At 52.2% G+C, this 17,376-nt stretch overlaps 1 protein-coding gene across 3 annotated transcripts in view; it reads right to left on the bottom strand.

Moving 5' to 3' along the window:
• PLCG1 (phospholipase C gamma 1) overlaps positions 1 to 17,308 on the bottom strand; it is a 36,645-nt gene extending 19,337 nt beyond the window's left edge. The window contains exons 1-2 of one of the 3 annotated variants that reach the window (XM_040447055.1): positions 16,997 to 17,109; positions 1,073 to 1,108 (exon numbers count right to left, since the gene is read on the bottom strand). Coding sequence is in view for 2 of the 3 variants with exons in the window: in XM_040447053.1 (XP_040302987.1) it covers positions 16,997 to 17,213 (217 nt within the window). In the remaining variant the exon portion in view is untranslated. Of the gene's footprint in view, positions 1 to 1,072; positions 1,109 to 16,996 lie in introns of all 3 variants that reach the window. The other 2 variants (XM_040447053.1, XM_040447054.1) reach the window with 2 other exon arrangements.
• Positions 17,309 to 17,376: the final 68 nt, after the last annotated feature.

A 17,376-nucleotide genomic window follows, 5' to 3' on the forward strand; every position in this document is an offset into this window, starting at 1 on the left:
GTGAGACAGGATGGGGGCAGGATCTCACAACCAGGGGGACTGTGGCCAGGCCAGCCTGCTGCTGTGTGGCACAAGAGAGTGTAGGGCTTTCACCAATGACAAAGGCCCATCTTCCAGCTCACTCCAACCTGAGAGGGCCTGGGGTTCCATCAGCACAATGTGGCCAAGCTCAGCCTGTCCGGAGGCATGGTGTGCTGGAGGACCAGGTTCCTGAGGCCCATGCTTTAGGAATCGCATGAGTATCACCACTCCAAGCATGGCTGTGGTGGACAGTAACAAGATAAAACTATCCCGGGCATTTAATCACCCACACATCCTCACGAAGATATAGAGACTAACCCTTCTCGAGAGAGGCTTTGGGGTAACCTGCACCTGGGCCAGGGACTGGCATCACATGCCAGCTCTGCGGGCTGAGGACCTTCTGATGGCCAGGCTGCCTGGAACTCCGGGCAGAAGCCTGGGGGTCCTCTGGCAATCTGCCTCCTCCCACTCCCTCAGGAAAGCCTGCCCTGACCATCCCCTTCCTGAAGGCTTGCCCACACCTAGCAGAGGAGAACCACACAGGTCTTAAAATTGCAGCCCTGGGCAGGCCCTCACTCTTTCGGCCTTGGTTTCCCCATTAGTAAACTGGCAATTCTTCTTACCTCACAGTGTTGCAGTAAGGGCTTTGCCAGGAACCAATGATCCCAGTGAGTCTGAAGGAGCTTTGACCCCTGCCTGCCTACGTGCCTAATGTGTTAACATGGAGTCCAAGGGGCCAGCAGCAGGGGAAACCAATGCAGCCATCTGCGAGGGCTTTGCTGGGAGTGAACCCAGACCTAGGAGAGGTAAAGCTAGGCCGCAGCTGCCTCGGCCAAAGGAAAAGAATACAAGCAGCCATTTCCCTAGCTCAAAAAAGGAGTTCACGGGGATGGGGCACCATGGAGGAGTGGGGCTCCTGGGACCAAAGTTCAGATCAGTGCACGCAGACATGCTCTAAGCCAGCAGCTGCTTCTTGAGCCTGCAGTCCCTGCAGCCACAGCAGCCACAGCACCCCACCTGCACACTCATCAAGAGTCTGAGGCATATGTACCCTATGGTGTGGCATCAGAACGGGAGACAAACAGATCTGAAATCACAAAGATCAATTTTCAAATCCTGTTTCCAAGCATATAGCTGGGCTTCAGTCTGCTCTCCTCTCTGGCAGACCATGGATAAAATGAAGGTTTTTGTTAGGACAGCCAATTGACCATCACATGCAAACAGACTATGACATAAAGATATTCACAGAGGAGACTCAACCTTGACCTGCCTTGACCACCCCAACCTTGGATTGATTTTTATGCAGAAGGAAACAGGCTCGTTGCCTGGTGGCAGGGGCCAGCTCTAAGCATTGAGGCAGAATGCCACAAGACTGAATCTGCAAAACCAAAGCTTGCATGACCAGACAAGGAAACCCCCGTCCTTCTCTCCTCTTTTGGCCCAGGGACAGACTCCTTGCCACAGAGACTAAAGACCAGCAGTTACTCAATGCTGAATGGCTGGGTCAGGCAGGCTTGAAGAGCAACTGCCTTCTGGACATACCAGTAATGGCAGTCACTTTCCCTTTAAGAGCCTCAGTTTCCTCATCTGAGCCCCAGAACTGATCCCATGCACTTTGAGAGGTGGGTAGCTAGACAAACAACAAAGAGTACTGTTGCTGGTCTCAGGGCCAGCTTAGAACTCGCCTTTGTGGGAAAGTAGGTCCCTAACTCTGGGACAGCACCCAATCTACTGCATGAGGAGAGGAGAGGGTGCCATGAAGGGGACAAGCTAAATGACAGGCAGCCAGTTTGCAGCCTGAGAAGGGGTTGAAGACAATGACCATAGAGGACCTGTCTATGCTAGGCTCTTCTGAGGGAAGAGCTGCTTCCGGTCTTAGAATCCTGCTCCCCAACCCCTCCCAGACATCAGGTGGAGCCACAAGTGCCCCACCAGCCCTCCTCTTGCCCAGTACAGGAACAATAGAGAAGAGAAAGGGTATGGCGGGGAGGGGGAAGGGCGGGGGGGAGGCACCAAACCTTTATCAGGGTATCTTAATGAATATGGCTCAGGAGAACCAGCCAATCCTGATCCATAGCAGATTTCATTCTACCCATGGTAGGCCCTGGGACAGGGAGAAGGGAGCCCAGCATCAAATCCAAGATTCTAAATTAGACCCAAGATTCTTGGTCAAGAACCAGTATCCTAACGTCCCCTGCCCCCAGTGAAGCCACTTTCCAAACAGCCCTACAAAGATAGAGGTCCTCCAAACCTACTGGTCAATTAACCACCCATCGGGCAAGGAGGATGTACAGAGAAGGATCATGAACACCAAACACTGGAAAGGCAGGCAGGAGGCACAGCCCCACCTCTGGGCCTCATTTTTCTCACCTGCAAATTGGGATCACCACTACTGGCCCCTTCTTCATTGGGCTACTATGAGATGTCAATAAGAGACACCAAAGTGATCTCACCAGAAAGAGACAGAAGGACATACTGAAAATTAAACCCCCCAAATGATGAACATATGGCCAAGAACACCACCACCAGCACAACAAAAAAAAAAAAAACAGAAGGAAGTGGCCCATGTCACAAATTTCTGGATATGAAACATGCTTTCAGTGAAATATTTTTCCTTTTACAAGGCAAGCTAATTGATGAAACTGCAGAAATTATTCATACAGAAATATACACACACACATTTTGCAATTTATAAGAATTACAACTCATGGTAAGTATGAACGTTTTGTTTGTTTGTTTTTCCAAATCCAGAGAGCTTGAAAGAGGTAAGTGAATGTTATCTGGTCAGGTCTGGGGGTTTTCATTACTCCCACCCATGGTATGTGGACTTCCAGATCTCCTCCAGGCCTGTGTGCCTAGCCTGCAGAGGGCGCTGGGGGAAGCTGGGGAAAGTCCAACCCTCCTCCAAACGGGCCAGGTCCAATCAAAGCAGCAAACTGCAAGGACCCCAGCCCATCAGCTCTCAGCCCACAATCCTCCCTCCAAGCCTCTGCACATGCCAGGCCCACCTTCTCTCCATCAGGCCCAATCCAGTGGCATACCCAGTGCTCTGCCACTCTTGTCACACTGTCTAGTGCTTCCAGGTACCTAGGTCACTGGCTGCGAGCTAGCTCCCCAAAGAAGATACTACATTTGGCTCTTTCCATTCCCAAAACCTAGGTCCTAGGAGGACTCAAAATGTTTACAGAGTGCTAAGGAGCAAGAATTAACACATGAGTTAGACTCCAAAGCTCGTTATCTAACAAAGGCAGCAAAGACCAAAGATGCTCAAAGATGGTATCAGGGATGGCTTCCTGGAAGAGGTGGTGCAGTGGGGCAACAAAGGCAGAGGAGCTACAACCAATATGCAAATACAGAAGTTGGTGAGGTTTACTACGGGGATAGAAGAAAGAAGGAGTGGTCACAGTTGGGAAGGAGGGGGGAGACATGGCCCCTGGGGGCCAGTGCTATCTGGAAATACTGGGAAGTCCCTACACAAAGATTGCTGCAGCTGATGGGAACCACAGGAAGCTAGTGGAGCTCTGAGGAACAGAAAAAGCAGGGCTCCCTCAGCTCTCTGCCCTCCTTGGCTCTAAGCCAAGGCCACCAGGAGATTCAGAAGAGCAAGTCCAGAGAGATGGACAATCTCCCCCAGTGGGGCACCTGGTTCATTCAGTACAACATGTGACTCTTGACCTCAGGGTCATAAGTTTTAGCACTGCACTGACTGTAGAGATTACTTAAAAATAAAATCTTTAAAAAAAAATCTTCCCCCCAAAATGCTCTTCCATCATTAGCCCTTCCAAGTACAGCCTGGGGTACACAAATGGGCCATTCTCAGTTGCCCCCACCCCACCCCCTCTTTCATTACCCTCTAAAGAAACTACACATGCAGGGAGAGGGAACACAAATGGAAACACAAATGGAACGGATCCTTCTCTTTCAGAGGATGCCGAGATGGAGGAAGGAAGCCACGAGGGGAAGCAACTGCTCTGTGCCCACTTCCTGGCCCCCTACTTCTGTCACCCCTACACAAGTTCCCGTGCAGCGCCCCAAGGATAGGGCAGGCACTGCAGTCCAGAGCCCCCTTCAGAGGGAGCCAGAGACAAAGACACTCTGCCCCCAGGCAGCTGTAACTAGAAGATACAGCTTTCACAGCCTGCAGACCTCCGAAGGGGAAGGATGGAGGTGCCTGGAAGGGAGGCAAGGACAGAACCTAGGCACAGGTGGGAAAAACACCTGACAAAGCTGGAAGCAGGGGGCATGGAATGGGCCAGCAGTCACCACGCTGCTCAAGGCCTCTGGAAGGAGAGTTCCCCTCAGATCCCCCAATCCCCTCTGTTCTGAGACTGTGACCTTCCCCCTCTTACTTTCCAACAGAAACAGTCAGAAGCAGCTCCCAGCTCCCACCAGAGAGGAAGTCAAAAGTGGGGACGGCGGTGGGGGGGGGGGGTGGTAGCTATCTACCTCCATTTTACAGACAAGGTTTGAGGCTCGGAAACTTGGGGCCACAGGGTCACTCAACAAAGAAAAGGTGAGGATGGGGCTTATCTCTTCCCATTCCTGTGAAGCAGCTGCTTTCAAACCAGAGTAGCAGGGGAAAGAGGCCACAGCCCCTTCCCAGGGTGTACACAAGGAAACCCTGGTTGAATCTGGGAGTCCAGGATGTACCAGGGCAGAGTTTAGCCTCTGCTTCTGGCTGGGGTTTCATCAGTCACTCCTCCCCAAACACCTGACTGAGAAGGGCAGCCAGGTCTGACTCGGTGTCTGGGCCCTCTCCCACCTTGATAAACAGGAAAAGGCCATTCAGACAGCTGGATGGAGGTCTGCAGGGTCCTCCTACATGGGACCTTGAACCCATATGTACTAACTGCTTCAGGTTACAGCTGTAAAGGATCCTTGCCAGCACATGAATCATCCAAAGTCTAGATTCTAGATGAATCTCCTCTTTGGAGCAATGAGAAAATGGAGGTTCCAAAGGGTCTTATGCTGGTCACATGGTGGTTCATGGCAGAACTAGGACCCTCTGCATGGCCCATAGCTTTCACACCACCCAGACAGGCAGCCTCTTGCCTATAATGCTAGACTAATCCCATCGATGTCAGAGATGGGAACACCATGCCTAGGCCACAAAGGAAGGAAAGGAAAGGAGGCCCCACCCAGAGAACTCAAAGCTGGGAGAGAGCTGAGCAGTTGCCTATTATGCTTATTCATTCATTCCATCATCTAATCAAACAAGTATTAGACACCTATCTACTCAGTATCAGGGCCTGGGTTGAGTCCTGGGTAAACAAAGATCAATAAGGCACTTGAGTTCCTGCCCTTCAGAAAAGCCCCTGGCTGATGGCGGAAACAGATGTGGAAGCAGATAACTGTAAGGTCGTGCAAAGATGGAACAACAGGGAGATGTCTGTGGTGTTGACAGCACAGAGAAAGTGAGCAGGGCTCTCAGGGACTTCTCAGACTGCTCTGTAGAAGGCAGGTCTGAAGGGCTGATCTGTCTGTGTCAGGCAGAGGGGATCATGGAAGCCAAGGCATCAATGAAGCAGTTCGGATGTTGGAGGTGGGAGTGGGCATTCAGTTTCATGGAAGAGGGTAAGGGACAGCAGGCCTACACTGGCCTTCAATGCCACAACAGGGGAAAGCTGCACTATGGACAAGGGCTTGCTCCAACTTTCCTATCCAGACCTAAATAACTCCCCAGGCAGCCAATGGGTCAACCCCCCAAGCAGAGGTCCTGTAAACTCTGACCTGTGCCACCACCACAGGCTGATGCTGTCCCAGTTTTTTTCTAGAGGTCTTGTGTCTGCCAGGCCCCAGCTACAGAAGAAGCTGAGGGCCCAGCAGGGCCAGGTCCCATAACTTGTCCAGCACCTCAAAAGTCCAATGAACTGTTCCCCCTAGTATATTCAGGCCACCAGGAGAACCAGAGCACTGAGTTTAAGTCACTTTCCCATCGTCCTCTTTCCTGACCCTCAGAGCAGTCAACAAGGTTGACCACAGCCTGCCTCCTGCTTGGAGCTCTGCCCCTGGCTTCTCCTTCATAACTTCTCCTGAGTCTCCCCCTTCTTCTTCAGGCCTATCCGCATTAAACACTGGCTTTTCTCAAGGCTGAGGCCAAGGTCCTCTCCTCTCCCAATGTTCTACCTTTTCCCAGTTATTGATGCGCAGATTTCAGTTCCTCCTCTTACAGACACCACGGTCCTCACCTCTAAGCTTCAGACCCTTCGGTCCAACTACTACTTGCCATTTCCACGTGCTCACCTCAAAAACAACTCAAAGTAAACCCCTCAAGCCCAAAAACACTCTTCAACATTTCTCTCACCAAAACCCAGGCCTCCTGTCACACCTCATGGGTCAGCTAACAGCATCACCTCCCAACAGATACAAGAACTAGAAACATTGGAACCATTCTTAGCACTTCCTTTTCTCTCAACACCTGCAACCTAATCCTTGGACAAGCCCTACTAGCTTTATTTATTATCACAACAATGTTTACCAAGCACCTAGATGAGTAGGAATCCTATGCGTGTTTTGTCTCCTCCAATGGAGTGTGAGCTCCGTGAGGGCATGGATTGTGCCTGTCAACTTTTAGTCCCCAGGGCCTAGCAGGAAATGGAATGCCTTGGAAGACAAAAAAATCTAGGCCTCCCTCCCCCAAGGAAACAACAGGGGCCTCGGACTGGGGATCCAAACCACAGGGGCTGAGGTGGGAGGGCAGATGGTAGGGGGACAGCAGTGGCCTCCTCTGCGGAGCTCCTTGTGAAGCTCCATGCCAGCCCTGGCTCCCCGCCTCTTTGCTTTCCGTGTTACCACACAAGCCCTATTCCTTCTTGGGGGAAGCGGGGTGGAAGGGAGGTAGGGGGCTAGCCCTTAAACCCTCAGCAGAGTCAACCTTGACCAGGAGGTTGGAAATGTACTAAGTAATGAAAGAAGTCATGAAGGCAAGGCCTGCTCGCCCAGACACCCTCTTCTGAGCACCCCACTAGACTCTCCTGTTTGAGCCAGCCTCTCTTCAGCGTCTGGCCACACTCCCTCTGGGCCATGCCAGACCAAGCCAAGGCACTCTTCTTGTCCTCCTTTTACTTCCTGGGCAGGCAAGGCCTTGAGGCATTTTCTAGCCTCTGACCTTACTCCAAGGTGACGGGAACTCACTGCCTCCCCAGGAAGCCCAGCTAGGGGCTGGTCAACAGGAATGGCTACCTTGGGACCTCCCCCTCCTGATTTTAATTTCCTAGTTCTACCCACTTAAGACGGCTTCTGGCCTCACCTCCCCTAAAGGCTCCTCGCTGCCTCCCACCCCAGCCTGCAGAGTCTCATCCTCCCACTGTGGGCCAGTTCTCAGGCCAGGGACTAGGACATCCTTGTGGAAATGGTTCAGGCACCAGGCATTCTCTGGTCACTGGAGGGGATACTCTCTGTATTTCACTGCTGGTCTCAAGGGGCCCTGAGTAAAATCCTGGACAAAGTGACATATGTTACCCTTTCTAACCTCCTCAGTGGATATGCTGAGAGCTTCCAAGAAAGGCCAACAGGCACATTATACTCAATTGCTACTTCTTTGGGTAGAGGAAGTGACTAGGGTAGGAAGAGGAAAGTTGCCTCCCAACAAGTGGAGGAAAATTAGCTGGAATTGGGGGAAGTGGTCTGCAGAGCCTCAGAGAATCTATCACCCCCGCGCCCCACCACTGCCAACCCCCACTGCTGAACTCCTGCCCCCAAGCAGGCTGAAAAGCCTTTGGAACCTGTGGCCAGCTCCTCTTCTCCTTCCCAGGGTTAGTCACTCCATGAACTCAGACACACACTCTTGGGCCTGAGGCTAAAGTCACTCAATTCTGTGGGGTTAGAATTTACCCACCACACACCCACACCTTCACAGCCAAAGGCCCAGTGTGGTCAATGCCCTACTCCCCCCACAGACAAGGCCAAGCCAAGGACACTGTGACCTGGGGCCATCCCTTAAACAACCACTTCCCTCAGCTCAGCCATATCCCCAGGTGTCCAAGAAAACAGGAAGCCAACCCCAAAGTGAACGGCCCACCCCTACTGAGTTAGAATTAGATCTCACACAAACAAGTGGTCAAACTTGCTGTGGCCCGGCCCCTCACCAGTCTGGTCAGTGTTCACTGCCAGGGCTTGGAGCTTCCGTCAGACCGCCCACTCTTCACCGTGCCCACGCCTTGCTCCCAGGCACCGCATAGCCTTTGTACAGATTCTCTAACCAATGCTGGCATGCCAGCCAGCAGGAGGAGGGACTCCACCAGGGCAAGATGGGCTGCTACAGAGGAAGCTGACTGTGTCTGGACCCTTGGGTTCAGCCTATAATGCCTTAGGTACAAATTGCCTCTTGCTGGCTCTGGGCTTTCACGGTTTTCTCCATGTTCTAGATTGCAAGCGTCCCAGGATCAAGGACCAAGTCACCTCCTTTACTTGCTTGCTACCCCCAGAGTCCTCTGTGCCAGGCATGGGCTCAGCAAAGGAGATGCCAGTCTTCTGCAGAAGAAAGCCCCACCCATTTATTCTGCATCCTGAGTCTTACTGAAGCCAGGGCCACCCGCCAACACCGGGAAGGGCCCGGAAGGAAGCAGCAGAGCCTATACACAAAGCCTACATGTGGCTATAAAAAGGAGCCCTCCCTGCTTCCCCCAGGATGGGCCCAGTTCCTAGGAGGTGATGAGTGGGGGAGAGAGCTAGTACTTGTGCCTGGGCACACAGCCACTGCAGCCTCTTAAAGGCTAGCCAAGCACCACCTCGAAAGGAACTAGTGTTACAAGGGGGGTGGGGGGGAATGTTAAGAGCTAAGTGAAAATGGTAAGCAGAGACTCTTAGAGTCCCATCTCCTGGGACCCCAGCCCCCTCCAAAGCAACCAACTCCATGTTCTCACTGCCTCTTCCCCCAACCCCAGAGTATTCAAGGAAGACCCATTTCCCACACTTCTTTACCTCTCCTCCTCCTCTCCCTCTCCTGAAGGCTCCCTGTGGAGGTGCCAGCATATCCAGCAAAAGGACTCTAGGAGCATCGGTGAGGAGGCAATGAGAGGCCCTACCTCCGGGAAAACAGCAGGAAGCTATGGCCACAACATCATAGGTTCAGGGGCAGCTCAAGGAGGGCACGGCAGGGAGATAACAATGAGGCAGTGGCACAGCTATGGTACCTCAACTCTGAACACAAAGGCACCTTACTACAGAGAGCACGGCCACACGGGCAGCAGTCTATTTGCCCCAACAGCAGAGACACCTGCACCACTGCCCATGCCAAGACACAGAAATGAATTCTTCCCCAGCCTCTGGTCTCCGAAGCCCTCTCCAGCCTGGTTTGCCCAGCGTTCGGGCCCTGCACCAGGAGGCTGACCCAGAGCCACTGAGGCCATTCTCTGAGAACCAGTGGAGTGGCTTGTCATGGTCACACACATATAGTAGAAGTGAAAAATGAGCCTCACTTGTTGTCTGCAACTGAGATCTGGGGTTACTCATTATCAGAACACACTCTCACCTCTCCTGACTGACAGAACAGCCTCTGGTTTCTTTCCTCCACAGCACTCCCCAGGTCCTGCAATTATTTTTTCTGTCTTTCTGGCTGTACCTACCTCGAACTTTACATTTATTACTGGACCCCATGGTGCTTGGCATGTCAGCAAATGCCAGAGCCCAAAGCCAGGGAAGCACGGTGCTGCCTTGCTTGTTCAGTGTGTCACAAGAGCCCAGGAAAGCTGGGGTTTGGGGGTTTTTTATTGTTGTTTTAAGGACAGAGTAGCTATAGTGATAAAACACACTGGCCTAGAGACCTACTACCACTGGGAACAAGGCAGAGTTTGCAGTTCTCACGTCTAGGTTAGCAGGCCTAACACACACCAGCTAGGCAGGCAAATGAAGGAACACCTGGATGAATCTTTGCATTTGAGCTTGTCATCAAGGAGAGGCCCTTCTCAGAGTACCTCAAGCACAGAGCCCCAGGTCCTCATTTCCCTGCAGAGGCTGAGGTGCAGTCATCATCGTGAGCCAGTAACAGCAAGTCAGAGCAGGGCTTTTTTGGCCCCCCACCTCACATCACCTGCTATATTCACCCCCAGCCAAGAGTGTGGGAAAGCGTCTGCTGGAGGTGCCATGGCAAGATGAAGGTGGCAGATGATCTAGATGGAGGGTCTACGTCCAGTTTGTCCTCGGCCAGAAGCCTGGGCTGGTCCAACAGCACATCTGGCCAGAGGGCAGAGTGGATCAGATCACTCTGTCCACATTAAAAAACACGTTGGTCCTCCAGAATAGTCTATCTTTTTGTCATTTTCTCAAGAGTGGAAAAATAAACTGAATACTGTAGTGGAAATCAGAGATCCTACACTCTGGTCCCGGCACTGCCACGAACTTGCTGCACCTTACCCTGGCGGCCCTGGTTTCTCATCTATGAGAGAGGGCTAACCATTCTTGCCCTCCATTGATACATGAGCTGTGGCGGCACATAAACAATACCACAGATAAGAAAATGCTCCATAAACTCACTGCACTATTCAAATACCCAATTTTCCTCATTCTCCAGTCCTCCATGCACAAACTCAGAAAAGGAACAAAGAAAACAAGCAGGAAACAGATCTGTAGCCCAGGCTTTCAGAACAGCCACCAGTGGCCATGCTTAGTGGTGGAAAGAACTTGAGCTCTGTAGTTAGCTAAGGCGAAAGCATACTAAACAAATACTTATTAAGTGCCCACAAGTGCCAAATGCTATGCAGAGCACTTTCACATAAAATCTCTTACTCTCATATGCAACTTTATTTGACTATTGCTAATATACAGCTCTATGAGGAAGTGACTTTTACAGCTGAAAATCAGTTTCAGATAGGTTAAAGTAACTTACCCAAGGTCACAGGAAGAGCTGAGACTCGAACCCAAATCTGACTTGAGCCACAAATCTTCAGTCATATGGAGCCCAATTACCAATGGCTGCTCAAGGCCACTCAACACCCTTGGCTCTGCCTAGAGTCTTGTCATCTGTTCCCTTATTGTTCTCAAAGAGTTCCCTCTAGGGAAGCACAGGCACCATGCTTCTCTGAACAGAGCACTCTACACGGAGCACCAGCACATTCCCTTCTTCCTTTGTCACCCCCATTTCTCCCAGGACTCTCCTCAAAGTTGCCACTGACTTCTCCAGTTCTAAGGAAATAGAGAGGGGGCAAAAAGTCTCCTATCCCCTAATATCAGACCTTTGTGACATTAGGCCTCACTTCCTCCCTCTGACTTATTCATCTCTGACCTCTTTGAAGCCATATAAGAGGAAAAAGCACAAAATGGGAAGAGAGGCCATGACTTAACAAAGACTGACAAGAACAGTGACAGCAGAGGCAGAGACAGGCCCTATTATATTCAGGTGGTAGCATTAAAGCACTTCCAGAAAACACGGGTCTCCAATCAATGTGCTCAGATAGTATTTCTCTGGACAAGGCACACAGAAATAGGCCAATATGATACCAAGGCAGCTGCTTTCAGCCAACTACCCTGTCACCTTGTAAAAGTTGGCAGCAGGAAAGAGCCCTAACAACATCAGGGCTGCTGAGAGCTTGGAGAGAGAAAATGGGTAGGCCCCCTGATCTCCAAACCAAAGGGGTTGGTGGCCAGGCACCACACCCTCAATACAATAGGTACATTAGCTGTCTTCCACTACTGGGTCCTCCTGGGGAACTTAATCCTCATCTTCCTCCTTGTCAGAACGCCCACTGTGCCACACTCCATGTGAAACACTTTATGAAGACTCTCCTCAAATGTTCACAATATCCTTACGAGACAAGTGCAGCTTATTCCTATAACCCTCTTGTGTAGACAAGGACCCCAGAGAGAAAGTCACAAGCTCAAAGTCACAGAGCAAGTTAGTTACACAACCTAAGTAGTGTGAGTTCAGAACCCAAATGCTAAATTATAAACTACTATGCTCCACTAGCTCATCCCTCCAGACCCCCTCCCGTCCACCACTGCTGTATCCTTGCCTTGCCTCAGCAAGGAAGTCTTGCCCCCACTCATCAGCTCTCTCCTGAAAAGTGCAGCAGCTCCACTGGTTTCCCTCAACTTCTCCCAGATAAAATGCAAGACAGCCCTGCTTCAGCCTCTACTGACAGGCAAGGCCTATAAGACGGAGCGTAACCTATGAGCATGGCACCCTGTGGCTGTCCCGGAACTGCTCCCCACCACCCCCAGCCTTACCTCTACCACACTAAATGCATACCCGACCCCCACATATGGATCCCCAGTGCCTCAGCGTGGGCACAGGCAAGTTCTTCAATCAGTCAAGGCCCAGCTCACCGGTCACTTCCTCTGGGAAGCGTTCCCTGGCTCTCTCCTCTCAACCCCAGCTCACTAAGCCGAGCTCTTGGTATAGACCTTTATTATGGTACACAGGATACACGGTTATAATTACATGTTCCCAGTTCTGTCTCTTCCAAGAGTGTGGGAGTTCCTCAATGGCACAGTCCATGTGTTATTCACCTTTAGTGCCTAGCACGGGCAAAGAGGAGGTGTTCAAACATTTATTGAATAAATGCTCCTCATTCTAAGAGGCTACACAAAACAAGGTTAGTGGCCAAGATCTCTAACCAGTGACTCAAGCCTATGCATCTGTGTATGTACATATATATGTACGTACGTATATGTACGTACGTGTACACACACACACACACACACACACACACACACACACACACACACACAGAGTCTTAAAGTCAGATCTGACTGATTCTAGCCACAAACCTCTAGTTACTGTGGCTCAATTACCATTGGCTGCTCACGGCCATTCCTTACTCGTCTCTGCCTAAAATCTTGTCACCAATTACTATCCTTTTCTCAAAGATGTCCCCCTAGGGAAGCATGGGCGCCATGTACAAAACACTCTACAAGGTGCACAAGAACATTCCCCCTCCTCTTATCGCACCACCACGTCTCCTAGGGCTCTCCTCAGCTGAAGGTCTTGCGGGAGTGGGGGGGCCCAATGCTGGGTATGCTCAGCTTCTCCAGTCATCTGTGAAGCAGGCCCTTTCCTACGTTCACAGGAAAGAGAGAGCCCCAGCTAAAAAGGGGGCCTGGCAGAGCTGGTCTGGAAACCCACACGTCAGGGCAAGCATGGGGTGCGAAGGAAACACTAAGAGGTCTGACTTCCCCTGGAAAAACTACAGTCAGACAGGAAACACACAGGCAGGGATGGCTAGCTCTGGAGATCCGGACATGTGTTCTTGCCCATCTCTCACTGGGAGCAATCAGCCAGCACAAAGAAAACCCCCATGACACCCAGCCTGCCCACCTCAGGTGCCTTGGGCCCAGCCATCAGAGCAGGCCTTGTGGTCTGTCTCCCTGCCAGCCTGACAGCCACAGAGGTCAAGTCCAAGATAACTGGTCCCAATATCACCCCCTCTCTGAGCCTCACTGCCTAGTCTGGGCGGTTTACTCTCTTCTGCCACCATACTGACCCCTCCCTCCCTACCCCGGCCAACTCCCATCAAAGGTACCACTAGGAATTATCATTGTCTGTTTTAGTTTCCCTGAGAGCAAGGACCTGTTTTCATTTACCATCTAAGGGGCCTAGCATCTAGAAGGGTAGGCAAGAATCAAAGACGAAAGCCTGAGGCTCCAAAAGTTCCATAGAAGAGCATGGCTGTCATTCAGAGCCCTCCATGGAATCTTCACACAGGCCATTGTGCCCACAATGACCCTTGACTGAACCAGCTCACCCCAGAAAGGCACCAGAAGGAAAAATGTGAAGCCAGAACCTAGAGAGGCTGAGGCTGTCTGTAATGCAGGTCTAGGCACAAAAATCTGTCCTTAGAGGAGCAACAGAGACCACTGGGACATGGAGCCTGAGGCCCACTGTCAGCACAACCCTGGGGCTGAGTCCTCTTGGGATGGCTGGCCAGCCAATGACTGGAGAGCTGGGTCTAAGTGAGGCTGTCACAAACTAGGACTATCACTCCATGGCACAATTCACTCCCTATATTTCCATTTCCTCATCTATAAAATGGGACAGGACTCCAGACACACACACATACCCAGGACCCTTGTGAAGATTAGCCAAGAAAATATAATGAAAAGTCTCTGTAACACTCAGCAGGAAGTCTATAATTGCTTTGTATTCATTTATGTCAGTATCTGCAACATAAAAAACCAAACATCAACCTGGTTCCTGTCACATCACCATGACAACAGACACCAAAGCACTTCCCCACCCCTCTTTTTAGCCAAACTATCACCTTAGAAACCACCAAGTGCCAGGTCCCATTTCACGAGTGGCAAAGTGAGAGAGCATGGAGTTGGGTCAGAATGAGGCCTGATGCATGAGAGGTGTGCATTTTCACTGAACCACAGCATCCCTCCTTCAGGTCCACAGACACCCTGAGGGTATGAGAAGTGCCTCTCTCCTTGGCCAGGCAACAAGCACTATACGGAACCCTAGCAGAGTCAGCAGGAAAAGGCCAGGTGGCAGGGATCACAGCTGGCAGCCCAAACTTCCTCAAAGCCTGCAGAGGGGGCTGCAGGGATCAGAACTCACCAACAAGGTACCCCCATGAATAGGCAGAAGTGGGGCAGCTTCAGCAAGAGGCTCCATTTACAAAGTGTGAACTCTACACAAGCATCTACTAGCATTTTTACTCAGACTTCTTCAACCTGGGCCTCCAAAATCAAAGGGCCTAGACTCCTTCTATAGTCTTTGCCTATGCTCCAAGCTGATAAGATCACTGAATCTGTATTTCTCTAGCTTATCTACCCTTGGGGGCTGGGGCCGTGGGTCCTCTGCATTCCTGCCACCAGCCCCCAAAGACCGGAGACACCATGGACTGGATTCTTCCCTCTTCACACCCCTCCCTTCTGTTCAGGCCCCATCTTACAAATAAGAAAGTCACACCCAGGAGTCAGATGTGCAAATCTCCATAGATTTACTCCGTAAGTTTTACTCTGTCATGTACTGTTCTATACGACAGGTGGGTGGGTGAGGAGAAGAGTTGAAGCAAAACAAAACCATTTCCTCCCTTTTTCCGGGTAGTGATCTAAGTGAAATGTGAACTTGGTCCCCATCCTCCTCCCTTCCTATACTCTCACCCTCTCCTAAAGCCACGCTCCACCTCCCTCAACATTTCCAGTCCAGGGTTGAGGAGGACAGTCACAGTCTATTAATGCTATCGTTATTATTAAAACCAGCTCACACTTATTAAACGTTTACAGTGTGTCAAGCACTGTGAGATGTTTTACATCAATTTTCCTATTTAATCCCCAGAGCAACCATATAAGGTGGATATATTACCACTCCCGTTTTACAGATAAGAAAACTAAGCTGAGAATAGATAAACAATTGGCTAAGGAAAACACAACGAATATACAGGCTTCAAATCCAGCCTTGCCTTCAACCAGTGTGCTGCACTTACCCCTGCTGGTCACACACATGGTTTGAAGTGTTAGTTACCCAGGAAATCTCTATCGAGGAACCTCCAGCCAGTGCCACCAATTCAGCAGAGCAGAGGGAGCACCATAAAAGCAAGGAAGGGGCTGTGCCTGGAGTCTATCTCAGCTCCCTGTAGTATCTGTCCTTCCTCTACTTTGGAATCCAGTCTCTCAAATCACTAAAATTTTCTCTGGATGGCTGACAGGGCTGATGGAGGCACAGAGGAAGGCAGCTGCCATTTCTAAGTTCAGCAGCTGCATCAGATCTGGAGCTTGTAGCTGAGGATGGCTGCCTCACCACAAGACTTTCCTTCCTCCCAATCTCCTCACCCATCTACACACGTGTACACCATACCCAAGGAGGTCTGTAGGACGTTCCTGTGGGGGTGTCACTTCCTGACCCCCCTCCTCCACATGGACCTGGTTCTAATACCAGTCTCTGGGGGGGAGGGTCCTTGCAGGAAGCAACCTACAACCTAGGGTAGCAGCACTATCTCTCACACTTGGAGGCGGGGGAATGGAGGGTAGAGCTGGGAGCCCATCCGGCCACAGCAGAGGCATGGCGCTAAGTGGAATAACACTGAAAGACCTGTGGGGTTTTTCAAAATCCCCTAACTCCCTCCTCCCAACTGAGACCTGCCCCAAAGCAGCCAAGCTCAGTCCTGAGAAGGCAAAGAGGCAGGAAACCAAAAGTAGCCGCTCCCGGCTCTCTGCAGCCATGGAATACAGGACGCAGTACACAAAGGGCTAGACCCCAAACTGGCTGCACGCTCTTGAAAAAAGTACCTGACTCCAAGGCACTGAGGCTGGCCTTTCTGGGCCAACCTCTTGAGAATGTGCTTCCAAGGGCAAGAGGAGCCTGGCCCCTTTACCAAGAGTCCTTGCCCTGACTTTGGGTGACTGCCCACCCACGCAGACCTCTAAAATTCAGCTTCAGGACAAAAGCAGCAACAGGGGAAAAAAGCCACTGCCTTCTCTCAGGCTTTTCCAAACCAAACAGGACCACCTTCCACCCTCCCCAAGAGAGATGAGTAGAGCTGGCTCTGATCCAAAACCAACCCTACCCTAACATCTGCCTAACTTCTACTTAGGGAACCCAAAGGTTCCTTTGCAAATGGAGCCCAGCCTGGGGCCCAGAAAGTTTCACCAAGACTGTCTTTGGGGGAAAAAAGGTGGTGGGCGGTGACCGTCTGGTCTGGCCCCAGGTTCTGGGGCTGAGTGGGCTGACGCTGCCTTGGCTTCCCTCGCCTTGGCCAACACCACTCCCGAGCTAGGAAGAACCAGACCCCTGCCCCGCCGATCTTAGACCCACTAGGATTTTTAGGCCTCTGGGCCAAGCGCTTGGAACACTTCCCCCCCCCACCCCAGGGCTGGGGGAGGGGGTGTCCTGTCAGGTGACTGAGGACCCGGATGCCCCCCGCCCCCAGTGACCACCCGGGCCGAGGCGGGGGCGGGGACCGGAGGGTGTGGGGGAGGGCCCGAAAGTTTATCCAAGTCACTCCAGCCGCGGGCCGCGGCGCGCGCAAGAGCCGGGCGCGGACCCCCGCGGCCCCCGCGCGCAGCGGGCCCCGGGAAGGGGGGGGGGCGCACTTACTGGCCCCCTCGATCTTGTCGGCGCCACGGCTCCACGTGATCTGCCGCGTCTCCAGCTTGACCTGGAAGGTCTTCCGTTCCGGCCGCTGCGACTTCTTGGAGTAGAACAAAGTCATGACGGTGCCCACCTCGAGGCTGCGGCAGAGGTGCAGCACCTCGGCGTCCGAGGGCGCGCCGGGCCCGCAGCCATTGGCGCAGGGGGACGCGGCGCCCGCCATGGCTCCGGCACTGGGGGTGGTGGTAAGGGGGAAGGGGGCGGCGGCGGAGGAGGCGGCGGCTGCGCAGGCCCGGCCGGCGGGAGCAGGCGGCTGTGGCTGAGGCGGCCGGCGAGCGGGCCCCGGCGGCTGCTCCTGCGGGCGGAGACGGGGCGGAGCCTCAGTG

This window comes from Herpailurus yagouaroundi, unplaced genomic scaffold (assembly GCF_014898765.1).
Source record: "Herpailurus yagouaroundi ecotype Mexico unplaced genomic scaffold, PumYag 196, whole genome shotgun sequence".
NCBI classification, from domain to species: domain Eukaryota; kingdom Metazoa; phylum Chordata; class Mammalia; order Carnivora; family Felidae; genus Herpailurus; species Herpailurus yagouaroundi.